The sequence below is a fragment of the Delphinapterus leucas genome, chromosome 13, assembly GCF_059928025.1.
Source record: "Delphinapterus leucas isolate spDelLeu-1000000601 "Yukka" chromosome 13, BTC_Dleu_Yukka2, whole genome shotgun sequence".
NCBI lineage: Eukaryota > Metazoa > Chordata > Mammalia > Artiodactyla > Monodontidae > Delphinapterus > Delphinapterus leucas.
In genome coordinates this window covers 86,373,702-86,395,318 of record NC_143141.1, presented here as the reverse complement: position 1 = coordinate 86,395,318, position 21,617 = coordinate 86,373,702, and the positions used below count along the sequence as shown (strand labels likewise).

Here is a 21,617-nt window from a genome sequence, read left to right as displayed (position 1 = left end):
AATAATAAGTAAATAATAATAACACAAGGGGGAATTATAAGTAAAATTAAGAGATACTATGGAATACTAAAAAGCAGTGAGCTACTTTACATATATCAGGAATAGACATAAAACAATGTTGCATGAAAAAAGTTAACAACAAAATGACAATCCGTTATACTATTTATACATATGTACACTATACTAATAGTCTCTAAGAGTTTATAAACACATTACAATGGCTGTGTATTAGGGGAAAAGAGAATAAGACAAAAACTGAAAGGGGGAAAACATAATTAAAAAAAAAACAACAAGATGGGGCCTTTGTGTACACTACTAATGACAATAAGCTGTGAGCCAAGGAGCATAATTAACTGAACCATATGTACCTGAATTAAAAATAGTAAACAAAATTATATATACCATATTTTTATTTTGCCTTACAAAGAAACAAGATACTTAAATAGCTGAATTTAGTACTCACTTACATGCTTATAAAATTATCTTGTAAACAACATATTCTGTTCCGTTCCTCTACACCTTCTTTCCTTAACCACCTTTACCTATCCTAAAAACATGTGGTGTGATTTCTCTGCACCCTCCCAAGTTTTAGATTTAATGAAAATCAGAATACACTCATAGATGTGCAGCACATAAACATCATTCGTTACGTATAACAGACATTAAAAAGTTTAGCGTTCTATTAGAAAATTATTTCTACTTTATTTTCATTAAATATGATTTTCACTGTTAATCACTTCATACTGTAGTATGATAAACACCACAAGAGGGAGCTTTGGGTACAATCAAATACTCTACCTACTAAACATTAATGTATGCAGAACACAAACATAGTAATACTCTATGAAGAAGACCAAAGAACCAAAGGGATGTTACGTTTTAGCTGGGCAAACAGGGCATACAATCCTAGATAGATAAAAGTGGCCTGTGAAGTACAGCATAAATTCTAAATAAGTAACATTATGGAAATTATGACAGAGAGTGATCAGTCAGGTTAGGATTATCAGGCAGCACTTTCTATAGGAGGTAAAAATCTGAGCTGAGCTTGGAAGACTATGGATCACTGATGATGGCAGGACAATCAATAAAAGTGAATATCACACAGGAGGCATAAATAAGTTAAGAAGTAAAGAGAAAAGAAAAATCAGCTTGATTCAAAATAAGCATCTTGACAAGATAATTAATACATAGGAAATAAAACATGATCCCTCCCCATCAGGAATTACTGCCAGGAATTACAGTACACTTACAGAGAAAAAAGACAAGGGATATAAATTTCGCAACAAAAATAAATCAACACCATAGTTAGCTATGAAGTTAATGCTACTGAATCAATTAATCATAATATGAACTGTTCAACAGGTAAAAGCACAACAATAAACTTGCCCCCAAGTGTATTCTATGTGGTTGATACAGATGGGGTTGGTAGGAGTTGGTAAATTTCTACCTTACCTCTTTTATTAAAGGAAAAATACAGAAATAATAATGATAGAAATACCCATGTACCTTAATTTATATTTTGTGTCCTACTTCTTCAACTAGATCATTATATGCACACGAACTAGTTTTGATTGGTAGCAAATGTTTGTCAAGATTCTATGAGGAAGATAACTATTTATCTGATAACTAGTTATTTGAGTTTTTATTTCTCTTGGATTCACCAAATCTACAAACAAAGTACTCTACAACTATATGAATGATTAGTAAAGTAAATGTTTTGATTTGGATATTTTATTACCTTGTCTGAGTCATTACACAGTTAGCAAAACTAAATTTATCTTTGTTTAAAACTATGAAGTCCAGATTTCAAGTGTTCCTTTATTTTTGTCTCTCAGGAAACTACCATTTTTTTTTACTTGCTTGTTACTTACTTCATCCATCTTCATACATGTGCCAAAATCTGCTAATTTTAGATGTCCATGTTTATCCAAGAGCATGTTGTCAGGCTTCACATCTCTGTGAATTAAACCCATGGAGTGTATGGCATCCAAAGCAAGAACAACTTCAGCAGTATAAAATTTGGCCCATTTTTCAGGTACATCATAGTTACTCATAAGGTTTACAAGGTCTCCACCAGGCATGTACTCCATTACCATGTACAGATACTTATCATCTTGAAAGGCACAAAAGAGCTGGAAAACAAAACAAGAAGGAAAAAAAAAATTTTTTAATTTAAAAAAAGAAAAGAAATGAAAGAACGAAAGAGAAAGAAAGAAAACCAAAACCATTAAGAGAACAAAACCCCAAAGCTATTACTGCTATTGAAAAAGATAAATTATTGTATAACCAAAACAGCATTAAACTTTAGGAAATCTGTAATTTTAGATTTGGACATCTTTAATGGAAAAACCGTTATCAAATAAAACTTTTATATGGGTAAATTCTTCATGCTTACTAAAAAAAATGCATAAATGTATCATTTTCCCTCTCAGAGAATACAGGAATCTATTTAAATAGAAATATTTTAAAAGAGAAACAGATTAAGAATGAGGAACATAAAAGGTGAAAGAATGACAAAAGAACAGATAATTAAAAAAAAAAGCCCAGCTTTCTGAAAACAAAACAAATTACTGCGCATAACTCACAAAGAAGAGAGCTGAGGAAGCAGGAGAGGTTTAGAAAAACCTAAAATGCCAGATTCAGTAGATATAAGAGGGAATAAGTCCCATACCACTGGGAACAGTAATTCGTAGCCACATTTGGAACTGGGTCTTCCCTTCCCCATCATCTTGCTCATAATCAACAGCAAGTGGCAGTGATACCTGCACTCAGACTAAAGCAGTGGCACTGGGACCAGAGAAATAGGACACCAAGCTAGGTTGCTACTGATCCCCTGGAGAGACAAGAGAAACCACAAATTCAGAAGGAAAGGTATCTGTACATTCCACCCAACGACATGTCCCACCCCTCCTGAAAGCAACCAATGTAAACAGAAAAGATTTCCACAAATAGGAAAAAGAATAAAACCAAGAATCAACATTTCAGAAAAATCAGTATCATGAAATAGAGGCAAAGCAATTCAAGAAACAGAAAGTTAACAGTCAAGGAAATGCTTAAAATAGGACAAACTAAGAACAGCTTTAAAAATGTAAAAATCAATACCCTCAAAAGAGTAACAAGCCTCAACAATTAAACAAGAGGATGATACGGGGAAAAAATCTGAAGCTTTGGAATTAAATATACAACTGATGATAAGAGAAAAACAAATTACAGAGCTTGAAAACTGAGCAAAGTAACTTTCTCTGAAGACACTGAAGGATTCGGAGATGAAAAACAGAGCAAAGATAGCAAAGCTCTGACATCTAAAAGCAGTCTGGAAGAGAGAAAACAGACCAGAAGAAAAAGAAAAAAAAGAAATAGCAAACAAAAACTTCTAGAAATGAATAAAGTCAAAAATCTAAGATTGAAAGATCTCAAATGAAACAAGAGAGAAACTAAGACAGTCAGTGCTAAACTCTCAGAAATCCAGCAGAAAAATTCTAAAAGTTTCCAAAGACAAAAAGTACCTTATGTACAAAAATGTAAATCATATTGCCAACAAACATCTCAGCCAGCACAGAATACAAAAAACAGAGCTGTATCTTCGAAACTTTGAAGGAAAATAATTTTGATCCTAGAATACGGCAGTTTAAAAAAAATCAATACGATGGCAAAATAAATATGTATTACATCATTCATATTCTTAGAAATCTGATAACAAACCACTTCTGAAAGAATTGTTCAAGGATATAGTTCGACACAATGAATAAATCCAAGTAAGAGAATTACGAGAGACATAAGAAAAAGGGACAAATAAAGAATCCAGAAAAGCTTATTACTGACATAAAATTAAATATTTATTTGAGAGAGTCAAGCCAAAATCAGAATAATTTTAAAATGGAAGGTGGTGAGATGCAGGGAAGGAAGGGACGAAAAGGCATAAGGCTGGTTACCAAATTGAGAAAGTGTGTGTGTGTGTGTGTGTGTGTGTCTGTGTGTGTGTGTGTGTGTGTGATGCTATTAACTCTAAATGATAAAAGGAAAGATGTATACAAATGGAGAGACACTCATGTTCCTGGATAGAAAGACAATAGTATAAAGATGGCAATTCTCTCCAAATTGATCCACAGAATCAATGCAAACTCTATATCCCAGCAAGTTTTCTTTCCAGAAATTAACAAATCGATTATAAAATTTCTATGGAAATGCAAATAACCCAGAGGAGCCAAAACTATCTTACAACAGAATAAAGCAGGAGCACTTATACTTCCCAATTTCGAAATTCAAAACAAAACTAATGTTTTCAGGACAGTACTGGTAATGGTATAAGGACAGACATACAGATCAATGGAACAGAAGTGACAGCCTAGAAATAACCCTTATATCTATAGGTCAAGAGTTTGTTTTTTTTTTTAACAAAGGTGCCAGAGTAATTTAGTGGTGAAAGAACAGTCTTTTCAATAAATGGTGCTTGAACAATTGGATATTCAAAGACAAAAATATGAACACTTTTAGACCCCTACTTCACATCATACTCAAAAATTAACTCAAAGTAGATCACAGGACTAAATTTAAGAGTTAAAACTAGAAAAATCTTATGAAAAAACATAGGAGAAAAATCTTTTATCACCTTGGATTAGGCAACGATTTCTTCTAACACCAAAAACACAATTGACAAAATGAAAAACTGACACGTAAGATTTGATCAAAGTAAGAATTTTCTGGCTTCAAAAAATCCTATTAAAAAATGAAAAGACAAATCACAGGTTGGAAAAAATACTAACAAGTGATATATATAATAAAATACCTAGACTACATAAAGGACTCCTACAACTCAACAATAAGACAAGTAACAATTTTTTAAAGGGCAAAAATGTGAATAGACATTTCACCAAAGAAGATATATGAGTGGTCAATAAGCACATGAAAAGATGGTAGTCATTGGGGAAATTCTAATTAAAACCACAATGAGATCCCACTTTATACCCACCAGAATGGCCATAATAAAAACGACAGAAAACATCAACTGTTGGCAAGAATATGGAGAACCTGGAAGCTCATCCATGCTGGTAAGAACGTAAAATGGCACAGCCACTCTGGGAAACAGTTCGGCAATTTCTTAAAAAGTTAAACATAAATTTCCCACATAACTAAGAATTCCAGTCCCAGGTACCTACCCAAAAGAAATGAGGTATGTCCACAGAAGACTTGTATGCAAATGTTCACAGCAGCATTATTCACTATTTATAATAGCCCCAAAGTGGAAACAATTCAAATGTCCATCAAATGGTAAGTGGACAAACATAATAGGGTATATCCACATACTCTTTCCACCTCAACTGGGTATACAATTCTGATGCCAAGCACCTAGAGTTAGCATCACATACCACAAGCTAAGAGGCCAGTCTTTCACAAGACCCTCACTTCAGACATCAGCTGTCCTTCCGTACTTTGGAAGTCCCCAACCCACCAGCATTTCCGATTAACTAACTTCAAATTCTGGAGTTCCCATGACCCACTCAGGTTCGATAATTCACTGGGTTGACTCAAAGAATTCAGGAAAGCACCATACATATGATCAAAGTTTTACTGTAAAGGATACACATAAGGTGAGGTCTGGGAGGGAACAGAGCTTCTGTAACTTCTCCTTGTGGAATCAGGGTGAATCACCATCCCAGTACACCAATGTCTTCACCAACCAGGAAGCTCCATTGAGTGTCAATGTCCACAGCTTTTATTAGGGTCTCATTATATAGGCATGATTAATTAAATCATTGGCCATGTGATTAAACTCAATTTCCAACCTGCTTCCAGTACCCCAAAGGTTGGAAGGCTGAAAGTCCCAATCCTCTAATCACGTGCTCATTCTTTCTAATGATCAGTCCCCATCTCATCCAAAAGTTATCAAAAAGCCACCAGGAGTTGTCTCATTAGCATAACAAAGACACTCTTAACACTAAGGAAATCCAAGAGCTTCTGAAGCTCTTGTGCTAAGAACTGGGGACAAACACCAAGTACATTGTTGATTAAACCACATACAATGGGCTATGCTATTCAGCACTAAAAAATGAAATATAAGACATGCTACAATGTGCATGAACTTCAAAAATAGTATACTAAGGGAAAGAGACAACATGTTGTATGATTCCATTTTTCTGAAATGTCCAGAAAAGGCAAATTATGGAGACAGAAAGCACACTTGTGGTTACCTGGGACTGGAGGGGAATGGGAAATGACTGTAAGTAGGTATAACTGATCATTTGGGGATGATGAAATATTCTAAAAATCAGGTTTTAGAGATGGGTACACAATTCCATAAATTTCCTAAAAATCATTTAATTGTACAAGTTGACCGCAAACAATTTAATTATTCATAAGAGACGAAAACTGGAAACAACCCAAATGACTATGAACAGATGAACAGGATAAACAAACTGTCATATATCCACACAATGGAATACTATTACGCAATAAAAAGAAATGAACTACTGATATATCGCATCACGGATAAATCTCAAAACAATTTTGTTGAAGAAAGCCAGATGCGATGGGATTAAAGTTTGATTGAACACTGCAGAAAAAAGATCAGTGAACTTAAAGACATAGCAGGGGTCCCCCTGCCCGCCGCGGGCCACTGACTGATATCAGTCCACGGCCTGTTAGGAACCAGGCCGAATAGCGGGAGGTAAGCGGGCGGGCAGGTGAGTGAGCGAAGCTTCACCTGCCGCTCCCTATCGCTCGCAGCACCGCCTGAACCATCCCCTCCACCCACACCCCATCCGTGGAAAAACTATTTTCCATGAAACCAGTCCCCGTTGCCTAAAAGGTTGGGGACTGCTGAAACATAGCATAAAAACTATACAAAATGAAGCACACCTGAAAAACAAAAACAGAAACAGACTGAGGAAAGAAAAAAAACAGTATCAGTTACCTATGGAACAACATCAAGCAAATTACATATGTGTAACTGTAGTCTGAGAAAGGGGTTGAGGGGTAAATGGATGGAAAGTGAGACAAAAAAAATATTTGAGAAAATAATGGTCAAAATTTTCTCAAACTTGGTAAAATCTGTAAACCCACAGGTCTAAGAAGCTAGTCAGGGTTCATATCCAAAATAAAAACAATTCCTACAAATTTTTTATTCAATCAATTGACAGACAACGTAATGGGAAAATGAGCAAGAGACTTAAACAGGCATTTCACAAAAGAGAATATTCAACTATGAAAAGGTAGTAAATCTCACCAATAAACTGGAGTAACCTGGATAAGAGATATTCAATGGTTTCACTTATATAAAGTTCAATAAACAGGAAAAATATAGTTTCTGAGTGCTTGTTTAGGTGGTATACTGGAAAGAAAACAATGAAACAATTACTAATAAAGCCAGAAGAACGTTTATTCTGGGGGGAACACATGGAGGTAGTGACTGGGAAAGAGCACAAGGGGACTTAACAGAGTACATACTGGCCATGTTTATTTTTGACCTGAGTTGTGAATACATGGGTGTTTGCTTTGCAATTAATCATTCTGCTGCTTTTTATGTACTTTTCTATGCATGTTACAAATAAAACCATTTTTTAAAAAAATAAGCAGAACTCAAAGAGAAACATAACTTCAAATGAGTTTATAGGTATCTCTCCTTATCCGCTCATTATCCAATATTCAAACAGAGATATCTGTATTGGAAAATAAGGACTGACAAAGTCAGGAAGGTAAAGAAACTAGAAAAGAACAATATAAACCCAAAGAAAACAGTAGCTAGAAAAAAAAAATTTTAAGCAGGAAATAACTAAAAAGAAAGCCTAAAAGGTATATTTTGTAAATAAAACGAAAAACACATTAAGACCAAAAAGTTTACAAATATGCCATTCAACAAAAAAGTGAAAAAGACAGAGTCACAGAAAATATAAACGAACTCAAGAAATTAAAAAACCTGAATCAGTCAACAATCATATGAAAAATTAAAAGGTTGGTAGAAGATCCAGTTGGGAAGGAGGGAGGGAGAAATTTAAACACAGGAATGGCATAAATTAATTTTAGGATAGCAGCTATCTCTCAGAAGAAAGGCAGGGAAAAAAGATTGGGCCAGAGAACGAAAAGTATTTCAATCATTTTGCTGTACAGCAGAAACTAACACAACATTGTAAATCAACTATATTTCAATAAAATAAATATTTTTAAAAAGTATTTCAGCAGTTCTTCAAAATTAGAAAATTAAAATTAAGTATGGTAAAATTTGCTAAATGTGTGTAAAATTTGCTAAATGTGTGTAAGACTGAAACCAAAGAACGTTTCCAGATGCCTTATTTGTTAGACAAGCAAGAAAAGCTATTTACCAATGGTGAATACTTAAATTGTGTTTGGTTTTGCATCAGCTGAAGAAATGTGTCTAGAGAAAATCAACTTTAAGACGAAATCTTTCAGCAACAACAGTTGCTCAAAGAGTTGAGAATACTGGGAGCAATATTAATCACCAATTTTAAAACAAGACAAATGATTTCAAGTGTTTTTCCTTGACTCTTGATGAGTCAACAGATATTATTAATACTATTCAGTAGTTACTGTTTATTGGAGGGGTGCCAAGTTTGAAGTTGAATACAGGATTAGCCTCTATGAACAGTCCACATAGATCAACTACAGACAAAAATACACTTTAAAAGAAACTGAGCAAACATTAATTCAGTACAACCTGAAGTAATACCTGGTAAGGTGTGTTACAACAGATGCTGGTAAAAATATATGTGGAACAGAAAAAGGCTTAGTTGGACAAATTTACAAAGCTTGTGAAAATGTATGCTGTTCAAACTCTATGGTTATTTTTCGTAATACTGATCAATAGGTACAGTGTGGAAAATATATTTGAATCTCATGTGTTAATAAATAAGTAGTATTGATGGTGTTATTTGCTCTTGTTGACTTAACCATCACCATCAGTTCTGTGAATTTTTGCCAGAAATAGAAGCTGAATATCCTGACTAACCCTGCTACACAGCAGTTCAAAGGCTTAGCAGTGGTAAGGTTCTACTGCAATTATTTGAGCTCAGAGATGAGACTGAAATTTGTCTGATCAAGAATCACCCTCAACCACTATGACTGAACTGAACAGCTTTGGAAATTAGCTTTAGCTGCAACTTGATAATGTTTCTTAATACCTAAATGACCTAAAATGGCAAGGCAAAACAGCGCTATATGTAAAACTTATTCTATGACACAATCATTTTTATGACAACTAACATCAAGCTACTGTATATACTTTCCCATGCTATCAGAATCAAAACAATACATGAGATCTCTATTTCTACACAAATTTGCAGTGGATATACTTTCTGATCTCAGACTACAGTCTCACAGTTCCAGCAGCATTTTTTGGACATGAATGTAAGTGCAAAGGACATATCCATTAAAAAATCCATTTGAACTTTGCAACTGAGAAGCTTCTACCCAACCTTCAATTGGAATTGATTAACCTGCCATGGAATGACAGTGCTAAAAGGTAAACATCAAGAGAAGAATTTAACAGAATTCTATAAACGCCTTCCAAGTGACAGATATGCTCAATCAAAACCATGTACTCAAGGTCAACACCAAGAGTCACAAATGGTAGGTTAGTAGGTACCCTTGATATGATGTGATGAAAATGGCACTTTACTTCTGTAGTTTTTCTCTCAAAAACCCATAACCCTGGTCTAAATAATGAGGAAAACATCGAATTCCAGTAACAGAGCATACACAGCCTACAATAAAACTGAGAAGTATTCTCAAAGCTATAAAGGTCATCAAAAACAAGGAAAAGTCAGAAACTGTCACAGCCAAGAGGCGCCTAAGAAGATATGATAACTAAATGTAACATGCTATCCTGGTTGATCCTGGAACAGAAAAAGCACATTAGGCAAAAACTAGGAAAAATCTGAATAAATTATGGACTTTAGTTACTAATAATATATCAATATGCGTTCATTCATTGTAACAATGTACCTTACTAAAGCAAGATGTCAATAATAGGGGAAACGGTACAGGGGGTATATGGGAGTTCTCTACTATCTACTCAATTTTTCTGTAAATTTTTAAAACTGTCTTTAAAAATAAAGTCTACTGATAAAAAATAAATCATATGCTGGTGGATAATAGTATTTAGCAGTAACTAGCTGTGTGAAAACATATTTTCTGATAAGACAAATACATAAAATCTTTTTATACATCAGTATTAATAGAACATCTACAATCGATTTTGATAGGAAACACTAATTGTGAACCCCAATTTTGCAAACTGTTATTGCCTCAGAAAATAATTTCATTCTTCTCCCTAACAGACCTGTATTTTTTCAATTGTATTATTATATTTTGAATTTCATCAATAAAAAATTTGTACAAATTTGTTTGCTTGTTATATAAGTGCCTATATAATATCTTTGATGTTGCCTCTTGGGCCACAAAGCCTAAAATATTTACTATCTAGCTCTTTACAAAAAAAAGTTTGCCAATTTCTGGTGTGACTGAAACAAGACTGGCCATGACTGCTGTTGAAGCTGAGTGAACAATACATGGGGATTCAATATACTTTCTTTCTTCTTTGGGATATGTTTGAAATGTATCATGATAAATTTTAAAAATTAAAAAATATATCATTAAATACACTGACATTTTTCCTTGAAAGATTTGCAAGCAAGTTCAAACAAGCCTCATGGAATGAATAGTTTCTACTTTATATAAACTGTACCAAAGCTCAGAAAAAAGTGGTGTGCTTTTCAACTGTGTCTGTTAGGGTGATCTCACTATGATATGAAAACCAACCAGAAGAGCCTATGTTAAAAATAAATTAAATTAAATTAAAGGTCATATGTCACTTGCAAATAGATCGATAATTACTTAAAATGTAAGTAAGTCAAATTTGGTATTCTATTGAAAATATCATATTACAGCAAATAGCACTTACTTTAGATTTTACACTACCCTGAAATTTATTTTTTGTGTGTACTACAATAACAGATTAAGCAAGAAAACCATCTCAAAAGATGCTGAAGGAAACATTTCAAATACTTTAACATTACTCCTGATAAAAAATATTTGATAAGCTAAGAACAGATGGGCAGGCCAAATCCTTTACTGTCTTAACCAGAAAGCTTCAGCAAACATCAGATTTAATAGTTAACTATCAGAGCTCTACCCAGTGAAGTTTAAAAAAAAAAGATAAGGATGAAAAATTTCTACTATTCAATGCTACACTGAAAGACTGAGCCAATTTTATTTTTTTTCTGTATGTTGAATATCTACATATTTTAAAAATTATTTTCTTATACATAAGTTTCTTCTGATCCTATTTTGGGGAAAAAAGTAATACGGCTTTACTGAAGATCAATCTCTATACAAAGAGATATACTATTATTGTTATGGGAAGACCTAATAGTTCAAAATAATAAAAACAACCCCCCCCCAAAAAAAAGCCTACCAATTAAAGCAATGTAAGTCAAAATTTTAACTGTATTTTTTAACAGAATGAAAGGCTGATTCTAACTTTATAGAGAAAAATTTTAAGAACTGCCAAAAAACTATTATAAAAGGAGAATAATGAGAGGAGACATGCCCTACCAGATACCAAAATAAATGAAAAACTACAGAAATTAAAACAATGATTTTAGTGTATAAACCAATAACAAATCAAAGTAATGGCAAACAGTCCAAAAGAGAAATTCATGTGTATACATGAATACACATGAATGATATACAGGACCTTTCATTTACTTCATGGGGAAAACATGGGCTTTTCCACAAATGGCACTGGGGAAATTGGCTACTCATTTGGGAAAAAGAAATCCTACTTCATAATAAAAATAATAAATTCCTAGTGACTTAGAAATAGAACATCCTCCCCCCAAAAAGTAAAAATATAAAAAGTTAAAGAAAGTGTAAGAGAATATTTTTATAATCTTGGGGATTATAAACTCCCCATCTTAGGGATGGGGATGGTGTTGCCAGCAAAAATTAAAATATGCAGTCTACAGATTTGACTACATCTAAATTTAAAAACTCAGTAAACAACAGACAAGTAGTAGTCCAAGAGAATATATTTCCAACATATATAACAAAGGATTAATATCCATAATGTATTAACATTCTAACAAACCAATTTTAAAAAAGCAAAACAACACATTAGAAAATGGGATAATCAGTAGAGAAGGAATACAAATTACTAATAAGCATATGAAATATGCTGAACCTCATAATAAAAAAATGCAACTTAATACAATAACATCTTATTTCTCAAGGATGCAACAAATAAAAATTTAAAACAATTACAATATGCAGCATTTGCTAAAAATTTAGTGAAATAAAACATCTACTGGATAATTAGAGTGTAATATAAACTTGTAAAAAACCTTTCTTTACAAGGCAATTTGGCAATATCAAACAAAATGTCCAATGTGTACACCATATGTCCTGACAATTCCAATGCTAGGAATCTATTCTAAAGAAATATTCACACATGTACAAAAGATGGACCTACAAGCAAGGTTAACTCCACGTGAAGGACAGAAAATGTACAAGACAGGTCTGGAACACTCTGTTATGTATCAAGACGGCAAGCTAGCTATTGAAGACTAACTAAGGCTCTGTCAAAAGGACTCAGAGCCAACCTGAACATGATCACTGCTAAAGGTGTCACAATTTGAGTATGAATAAGATAAAGGACTGAAACACATCAAATAGGTTTTAAGTCCATAAGTTTAAACTGATACTTCTCCCAAAATTGGTCACCTTTGAGGATAAAAGTAAACTAATCCCTTATTTTGAAAACTGGTAAATACAGGGAAAGAATAAAGTATTTATCCTGTCCTTCCTCTGTGACCTGTACTACTGGGTAACCAAGTAAATTCCTTACTTCACAGTCAAATAAAAGGCTGAATTAGGAATCCCAATAATGTGTTACATTATAGGTAATATGAGAATTTTCAAAAATTTTAATGTAGAATTTTTCCCCCTCTTCAAGACAAGCTGATTATTGTTCCTATTATGTAAATCATGAGAAAGAGTAGGTGGGGAACAATGGCATATTGGTAATCAATCCAATTCTTTATAAAGGAATTAAAAAAGAGAAAGTTGCAAGTAATACTTGCTTTTATATAACAATTAAGTATTACATGTCATGTCTATATAACATACTATTTAGGAAGATTAAACAAGTGTAATGAATCAGATCTTATTAAAAAATAACTGCACTGTCATTACGTGAATGAGATATAGGACTTTCAGCATGCAAAATCAATTCTTACAAATAATAATAAGCACTTATGAAAAGGGGAAATAAACTTATAAAAGTTAGTATGCTTACCTGAACCACCCAGGGACTGTTGGCAAAGGCCATAATATCTCGTTCCTCCCAGAAAAAAGCAGAATCTGACCTTTTTATCATTTCAAACTTACTAAGAAGCTTCATAGCATAAACTTTCTGTGATGCCTTATGACGAACCTGTTGATTTTTCAAAACACAAGAATTAATTCTTTAATTTTATGAGAAAATGGTGAACAACAGATCATACTATAATGCTGTTCTTAAAGACTTTAGTTACAAAACAAAATGATCCTTAGCTAACTAAGTAAAAACATAACATTTTTAATGAAAGAGAGGAGAAAATTCCCCACAGCCTAAATATTTCATGAAATATACAATACCTTTAAATGCTAGATTCAATATATAACTACCTCATTTCATCTAAGTAAAACTGAATTCATGAAGCTTCATTCCCTCATGTTAATTAAGCTAACCAATTTTAAGAATAAGATGTTGTTAAATGAGAAACTTGTAAGATATATACATGTATCCATCACGATCTGACCATAAGAACCTAATAAATTTAGATATCAAGGGTTATTTGTGATTTTGTTAAGTCATCCTTATTTCTTCCTAGGTATCCTACTTAAAAGCTTATTTTTTTTTAAGGGAAAAACTACCAATAATATGGTTATTTGATCAATTCCTATCTTCTTCATTAGACTGCTAATTCCATAAAGGCAAGGACAGTGTCCGTTTTTTACCATCATTTAAATCCTAGAATATAACATAGCAAACTCTACCACAAAGCCAATAAATATTTAATGAATGATTATAAAAGTTAACATCTACTGGATAATTAATAATAAATAATAACTGCTAACATTTATACTTGGATATCTAGTAGGATGACCAAAACTGAACTCCAAATCTTCACCCCTGAATTTATGTCTCCTATAGTCTTCTCTATTTTAGTAAATGGCATCCTCATTCTTCTAACTGCTCTGGCTAAAAACCTCTGGCTCCTCTTTTTCTCATATAGCTCATAAAAACTCATCAGCAAATCACGTCAGTCTTACCTTCAAACAGTTTCAGAATCCAACCATTTCTAACTACCTCCACTGATACCACCCTGGTCTGACATTTTTTACAGGCATACCTTGTTTTATTGCACTTTGACTTATTGTACTTTGTAGATATTACATTTTTTACAAACTGAATGTTTGTGGCAACACTGTGTCGAGCAAGTCTGTTGGTGCCATTTTTCCAATAGCATTTGCTTACTTCATGTCTCTGTGTCACATTTTGGTAATTCTCACAATATTTCAGACTTTTTCATTGTCATTATTATATTTGTTACAGTGATCTGTGACCAGTAACTGTTCTGGGGTGCCCCAAACCATGCTCATATAAGACAGCAAACTTAATCAATAAATGTTTTATGCGCTCTGACTGCTCCATTGACCTGCTGTTCCCCTGTCTCTTTCCCTGATCTTGGGCCTCCTTATTCTCTGAGACACAACAATATCGAAATTAGGCCAATTCATGATCCTACAATGGCCTGTAGGTGTTCAGATGAAAGGAAGACTCGCACATCTCTCATTTTAAAGCAAAAGCTAGAAATGATTAGACTTAGTAAGAAAGGCATGATGAAAGCCAAGAGAGGTTGAAAGCTAGGCCTCTTGCGCCAGTTAGCCAAGTTGTGAATGCAAAGAAAAAGTTCTTGAAGGAAATTTAAAGTGCTACCCCAGTGAACACACAAATGCTAAGAATGCAAAACAGCCTTATTGCTGATATGGAGAAAGTTCAGGTCTGAATAGAAGACCAAACCAGCCACAACATTCCCATAAGCCAAAGCCTAATCCAGAGCAAGGCTCTAACTCTCTTCAATTCTATGAAGGCCGAGAAAGGTGAGGAAGCTGCAGAAGAGAAGTCTGAAACTAGCAGAAGTTGGCTGCCCGTGAACTTTCCCCATAATGTCAAAGAGCAAGGTGAAGCAGCAAGCGCTAATGTAGGAGATGCAGCAAGTTATCCAAAAGATGTAGCTGAGATAATTAACGAAGGTGGCTACGCTAAACAACATATCTTCTCTGTACATGAAATAGCCTTATACTGGAAGAAGAAACCATCTAGGACTTTCATAGTTAGAAAGGAGAAGTCAATATCTGTCTTCAAAGTACAGGCTGACTCTCATGTTAGGAGCTAATGCAGTTGGTGACTTTTAAGTTGAAGCCAATGTTCCTTTACCATTCCGAAAATCCTAGGGCCTGTAAGAATTATGCCAATCTACTGTCTATGCCTTATAAATGGAACAATGAAGTCTAGATGACAGCACATCTGTTGCCAACATAGTTTACTAAATATTTTAAGCCCACTGGGGAGACCTATGCTCAGAAAAAAGATTCCTTTCCAATTATTATTTCTCATTAACAATGTACCTGGTCACCCAAGAGCTCTGATGGAGATGTACGATGATATTAATGTTGTTTTCATGCTTGCTAATACAACATCCATTCTGCTGCCCATGGATCAAAGAGTCATTTCAACTCTCAAGTCTTATTATTTAAGAAATACATTTTGTAAGGCTAAAGCTGCCATAGACAGCAATTCCCCTGATGGATCTGGGTACAGGCAACTAAAAAGTTTCTGGAAAGCATTCACCACTCTAAATGCCAGAAGGACATTCGTGATTCAAGGGAAGAGGTCAAAATATCAACATTAACAGGAGTTTGGAAGAAGTTGATTCCAACCCTCATGGACGATTTTGAGGGGCTCAAGACTACAGTGAAGGAAGTTACTGCAGACATGGGGGAAACAGACTCATTGTTCTCTACCCCAGAACTCGGTTTTCTTCTGAGAAGATACCATAACTTGCAATTTTTTGATGCTGTTTCCTTGTATTGTCTGAGTCCCATATTAGAATGTAAGCTCAACAAAGGTAGGGATTATCCAAAGAGGAAATAGCAAAGGTATACCAGAGAGCAATTGCTATGGGGTTGATAACAAAACAGAGACACCAGATGTTAAAGAGCATTGCAGGCACATTCAATTTCCAGCCAAAAAAAGAGTGGAGTAACCTTGATGATTTCCTGCACATTGAGGTGAGACATCTTGGGAGAAAGAACCATGCTCTAAAGCAAGGCCTACTCTAGCACTACCTAACATAGCCTTGTAATACCAAACCCTAAAAGATCAAAAGGGGAGTAGAGTTTGGAGTCCTTAAAAGGACTCGGGAAACAACTTGGTCTTTAAACACATCTATATTTACAAAGTAAAAAACTAAGGCTCCAAAAGTTAAGGGTTATCAGCAAGTAACTGGACATCTTATTAAAATGAAAATCAACACTTGTCAAAGAAAAATAACAAAATTCAGAGTCTCTATCACATATCAAAAAGGACCTGTACATAATTTTAAAATTACCTGACAGGCAAAGAGGAAAATGTGACTCATCATCAAGAAAAAAGCAGTCAATAGCAAACATCCCCAAAAGATGTTGGATTTAGCTAACAAATACTTTAAATATTTCTTATAAATATGTCCAAAGACCTAAAAGACAGTATGTTAAAGAAAAAAAGGAAAAACTAGTCTCAGTGAGTGAACAGAAGTAAATACCAACAGAGAAATGGAAACTAAAAAAAGAACCAATTGGAAGTTCTATAACTGAAAAATAACTAAAATGGAAAATTCTTTGGAAGGGCTTAACAGAGAATGGAGATAGAAGGACATTCAGTGAACCTGAACACAAATCAATCTAGAGAATAAAGAGAAAAATGAATAAATGAAAATGAATAGAGACTTAAGGGCCTACAAGACAATTTTAAACAGTCTGAAATATGTGTAAATATAAACGGACTAAACACACAATTCACAGGCAGAGATTATGAGAATTAAAAAGCAAACCCTAACCTCATATATTTTAAATATAAGATCAAACAGGTTAAAAATAAAAAGATAGGAAAAGATACACCATGCAAACAGCAAGGATAAGAAAGTAGACAGAGCAATATCAATAACAAAGTAGACTTCAAGGCAAAGAGAAAAAAAGGATAATTCAGATAAAGGGAGTAATAATTCATCAGGAAGGCATTAAAAATTCTAAATATGTTTGTATCTAATAAATGAGCTTAAAAATTCATGAAGCAGGGCTTCCCTGGTGGCGCAGTGGTTGAGAGTCCGCCTGCCGTGAGCCATGGCCGCTGAGCCTGCACGTCCGGAGCCTGTGCTCCACAACGGGAGAGGCCACAGCTGTGAGAGGCCCGCGTCCAGCAAAAAAAAAAAAAAAAAAAATTCATGAAGCAAAAATTGACAGAACTAAAGAAAGAAACAGGCAAATCCTAATTTCAGCTGGAAATTTTAACATCCCTTCTCAGGACTTTATATAACAAATAAATAAAACATCAATATGGATAGAAAGAAAACACACCCAGGAAGAAAACTGCCTAATCAAATTATAATTAGAAAGGTTATTATATCAATGGTTTATATCACTTATTATTTTGAAATACTTTGAAATTTAAAGTATTTTAAAATATTTTGAAATTTAAAGTGTTTTGATACACTGTAACTTTACATGAAAAGAATCCTATATGCCAAGGGCCAAATAAGTTATGATGAGGGTCACAGATTATATCCATCTTCTATATTAAATTACTAAACTGGAAAAACAATTCCTTTGATTTATATGGTGTTATGCCATTTATAGAATGCTGAAAATAAATATATGGGAAAGCAATATGAAAACATGGGTGGGAGGGTGGGGGATTAGAGTATGAAGAACCCTAGTCTTAAAAGTAGAAATCCCTTCCACAGTAGATAGACCAGCTTCTTACTTAGCAAATTATCTCAAAGCAAATGCTCACTCCAGCAATGCTTTTAATAAAATGTTGTGGGTTTTTTTAAAGTTTAAAAACATTACTAAAAAGAGACAGCTAAGGTACTCTCTCTTCTGTATTTATGCCATTCTTCAAATGTTCACTTATTCTAAGAATAAATCGGATTTCAGTGTCATCTTAACTTCATTAGAAAAAGCAATCATATAACAGTAAAAGCCAATTAATTTATACCATAATATTATTTATGCTTGACTCAGACCATGACAAGAGTTTTAAGAATTCTGCTATAAAGAACAGCTATGAACAGAAACTAAGATATTTGTCAGCTAGTAGGAAAGAGTTAAACATTTATTTATGTTTAATCTTTTATATATGAATTAACAAAAACAAACCTAGAGAAAAGAGCCGTTCATTCAAATAAACAAAAACACAGGCATAAGATGATTTTCTGAACATGAGAAAAATACCTGTTCTTGGTGCTTTATTCTTAGTGATTCTTTATGCAAAACTGTTTCCCTTTCTGTGCTTCCAAAATGCTTACAATAATCTAATATCAAAATTAGTTGTGTACATGTCTGCTTCATAAGCTCCTTTAAGAACACAATACAATACAAACTTTCATTTGTGAGGCTGCCTAGTGGTTGGCACAATGCTGAATTATCCAATTTAACAAATTCAGCAAAATTATAGCTATGAGATCTATAAAACTTTTAATAAATAAAGACAATTTTGGTTAGATGTTCTAGGTAATGAGTCCTGAATTTCATTTAAACTACTGTAATAGAACACTTCACAGGCTCATAACACAAGAGTCAGGAACCACCAGCTTGTAGTCTTTGACTTTATCTACAGAACAAACAGTAAGAGGCAATAGTTGTATTCATGCCAAACGTCTGCCTCATACCTTAAAATACATTAGTACTAGTATTACAAAGTACTGCAGTAAAGCACTGTTATTTTAGGAAAGCTGGTTTCCACTGACCTTCCTTGTGAGGATGTCTCCTTCTGAATGATTCTATTATAATCTTCCTCAGCATCTCTGTACGTTCCCCTTTGTTCTCTAGCTCTTTCTCCTTTATTCAATATGGATGGATAAATAGATATAGTAGCAATTCATCACAACAATGCAGAGAGTACTGCTTAAAAGCATGGATGTAGATGTCAACAAACCTGGGCAAAAGTCCTAACTATTTATGTACTATGTGGCCAATTCACTTAATCTCTCTAAATTTCACTGAATTCATCTACTTAAGAATCTCACAGAATTGTTGAAAAGATAAAACAAGATAATGAATATAAGTACTTAGCACACAGAATATAGTCAATGAAAATGTTAGCTAATTCCACCACAGACAAATGGAACTCAGTTCATTCTGTTATGAAACTTTACATGTGTCTCCCCTATGTCACTAGTCCATGATTACCTAAAGGACAAAAATATTGCTTCTCTTCCAATGTCTCTATTTGTTAGAGAAAAGAATGCTATATTCCTAGTTTCTAATTTTAAAAGTGGATGAATGCAAAAGTACCAGCTAATTGACTATACGTATGTGGGGAAAAAAAAAGATAATAAGGGTCAAAACAGTTAACAGTTTTATCTCAGCTGATGGAATTCTGAGGGATTTTTATTTTTTTAGATTTGCTTATTTGTGCTTTTTATAGCTAATATGTACTTCTTTAAAAAAAATTTTTTTTAAGTAGATGAAACATTCCTAAGTGTAGCTAGAGACATGTTTGAAAAAGTCCTAAAATGGACCTAGATCTCCTAGAGCACTTGTGGACAAAAACTTTTGAAAATCATTCTCACCAAAATGCCCCATTTGAGGCTTTAAAATTTATTTTTAATATCAAAAATTACAATAGATTATTTTTACAAAAAGAACTAATGCATCTATTTGACAGATCTGGAACAGTTACTGTGTGCTGCTGAGGTTTCCACTAAAGACACAAGAAAAGCGTGTCCTCCTGCTTTCTGCCAGGTCTGGTTGTGGCAGCTAAGATTGAATGGGGGAATACAGGAATTACAAAAACATGGAGGAAGGGAGATAATTTACACAAATCAGAAATAACCTTGTAACCAGCGAGGAGCCTGTTTTATTCCAAAAAGGACTAAAAAATCTGAGTTTACATGACAAGTATTAGAGAATCATTTCCCATACACTCTTTCCTTCTCGTTGGTTCCACTTTAAAACCTTAGTTTAAAACCACTTAAATTAAGAGCAAGCCAGTAGGAGATTTAAAAAAACACAAAAAAAACAAAAAACAAGATCTTCATCTCATATCAGCCTTGAGTTCTATCACTGAGAATCTGTATCCCCTTAGCATTCTGGATCCCCAGGGAGCACCTGAGCCCAGGGATCAGGAATAATCACAGTCAATTCACATCAATGAAAACTTTCTACATTTCAGGTTCTGTGCTGTACAGGATATAAAAAGACAAGAAAAATCCAATCACTTATATGATCTAGCTGCACAAACACGTCCTTTACCAATGTTCAAGACTGAATTAACAAATGGCTCCATGGTGAGGGTTCCCCCCTTTCTCCCTGCTGCTCTACAGATATTTCTACTAAACTGTGTACTTGACTAAAGAAGATCATCTTCCCAGATACAGGTGAACTATTTTCAGACACAGCTATGAACTCCTCATGGGAATGCCAAAAGTACTGAAAAGACACAGTTCCTGCCCTCAAAAAATTTACAATATAAAAAGATTCAAAGAAGTATACATATAAACTACAGCACAAGGCATAATATGGGAAATTAAATAAAGCGATCATAATTAAAAGATGTAGATGAGAGAGGGCACACTCAAAGGGTAGGAAGGAAAGCAAAAGGAATCAGGAAACTTCTCTTTTAAAATAAGCACTGAGAGTGAGTGAAGCAACATTTTTGGAGGAACAGACAAGTAAACGAGAGCATGCGCTGAAATAAGTAGCCTGCTCAGAAAGGAGAGCATGATGGAAAATAAGGGTTAAAAAGATTAACTGGTGATATCTTAAATAAGAGGGCCTAGAAGGCGGGGACGAAGACTTCATGCTTCATTTAGTAGGCAAGGGAGCCATGAAATGCAAAGGAGATACAAGGAATATATTTGAGAAGGGTCAACTTGGCAGCAGTTTGTATTAGATAGATCTATACTTCCCACCTTCATGTATCTCATTATAGAGAAGTGGCGAAATAAAGAAAACAAAATGAAACAAAGCATGTATGTTAGAAAAGCCCCAGAGTTGATTCTATTATACCCTTATTGGGGTAGGAGTGGTATGTGAAAATACAAGGCTATGAAGTATGGGGGGAAAAGTCTGCCAAATAGTAATGTGGGTTCAGCTGAGCTTGGAGAGCATGAATCTGCAGAAGATTTAATAAATCCAGTCTTGGTATTTTCTCCATCAGCACTTCCCGATCCAAAATCAATAGTACAATGGTGAAACTGTTAGCGGAAGTAGAAAACAAAGCAGGACACAAAGTAGGCCCTCATACCTGACTGGGAATGAAAGGGTATCTTGGAGAAAGGCGATGGCAGTGAATACCCCCC

At 34.1% G+C, this 21,617-nt stretch overlaps 1 protein-coding gene across 1 annotated transcript in view; it reads right to left on the bottom strand.

Annotated features, from left to right (window-relative positions):
- Window positions 1–21,617, bottom strand: part of ROCK2 (Rho associated coiled-coil containing protein kinase 2) — a 135,595-nt gene that overhangs the window by 54,768 nt on the left and 59,210 nt on the right. The window contains exons 4-5 of the mRNA XM_089923440.1: window positions 13,307–13,444; window positions 1,872–2,132 (exon numbers count right to left, since the gene is read on the bottom strand). Coding sequence (XP_089779566.1) covers window positions 1,872–2,132; window positions 13,307–13,444 — 399 coding nt within the window. The remainder of the gene's footprint in view (window positions 1–1,871; window positions 2,133–13,306; window positions 13,445–21,617) is intronic.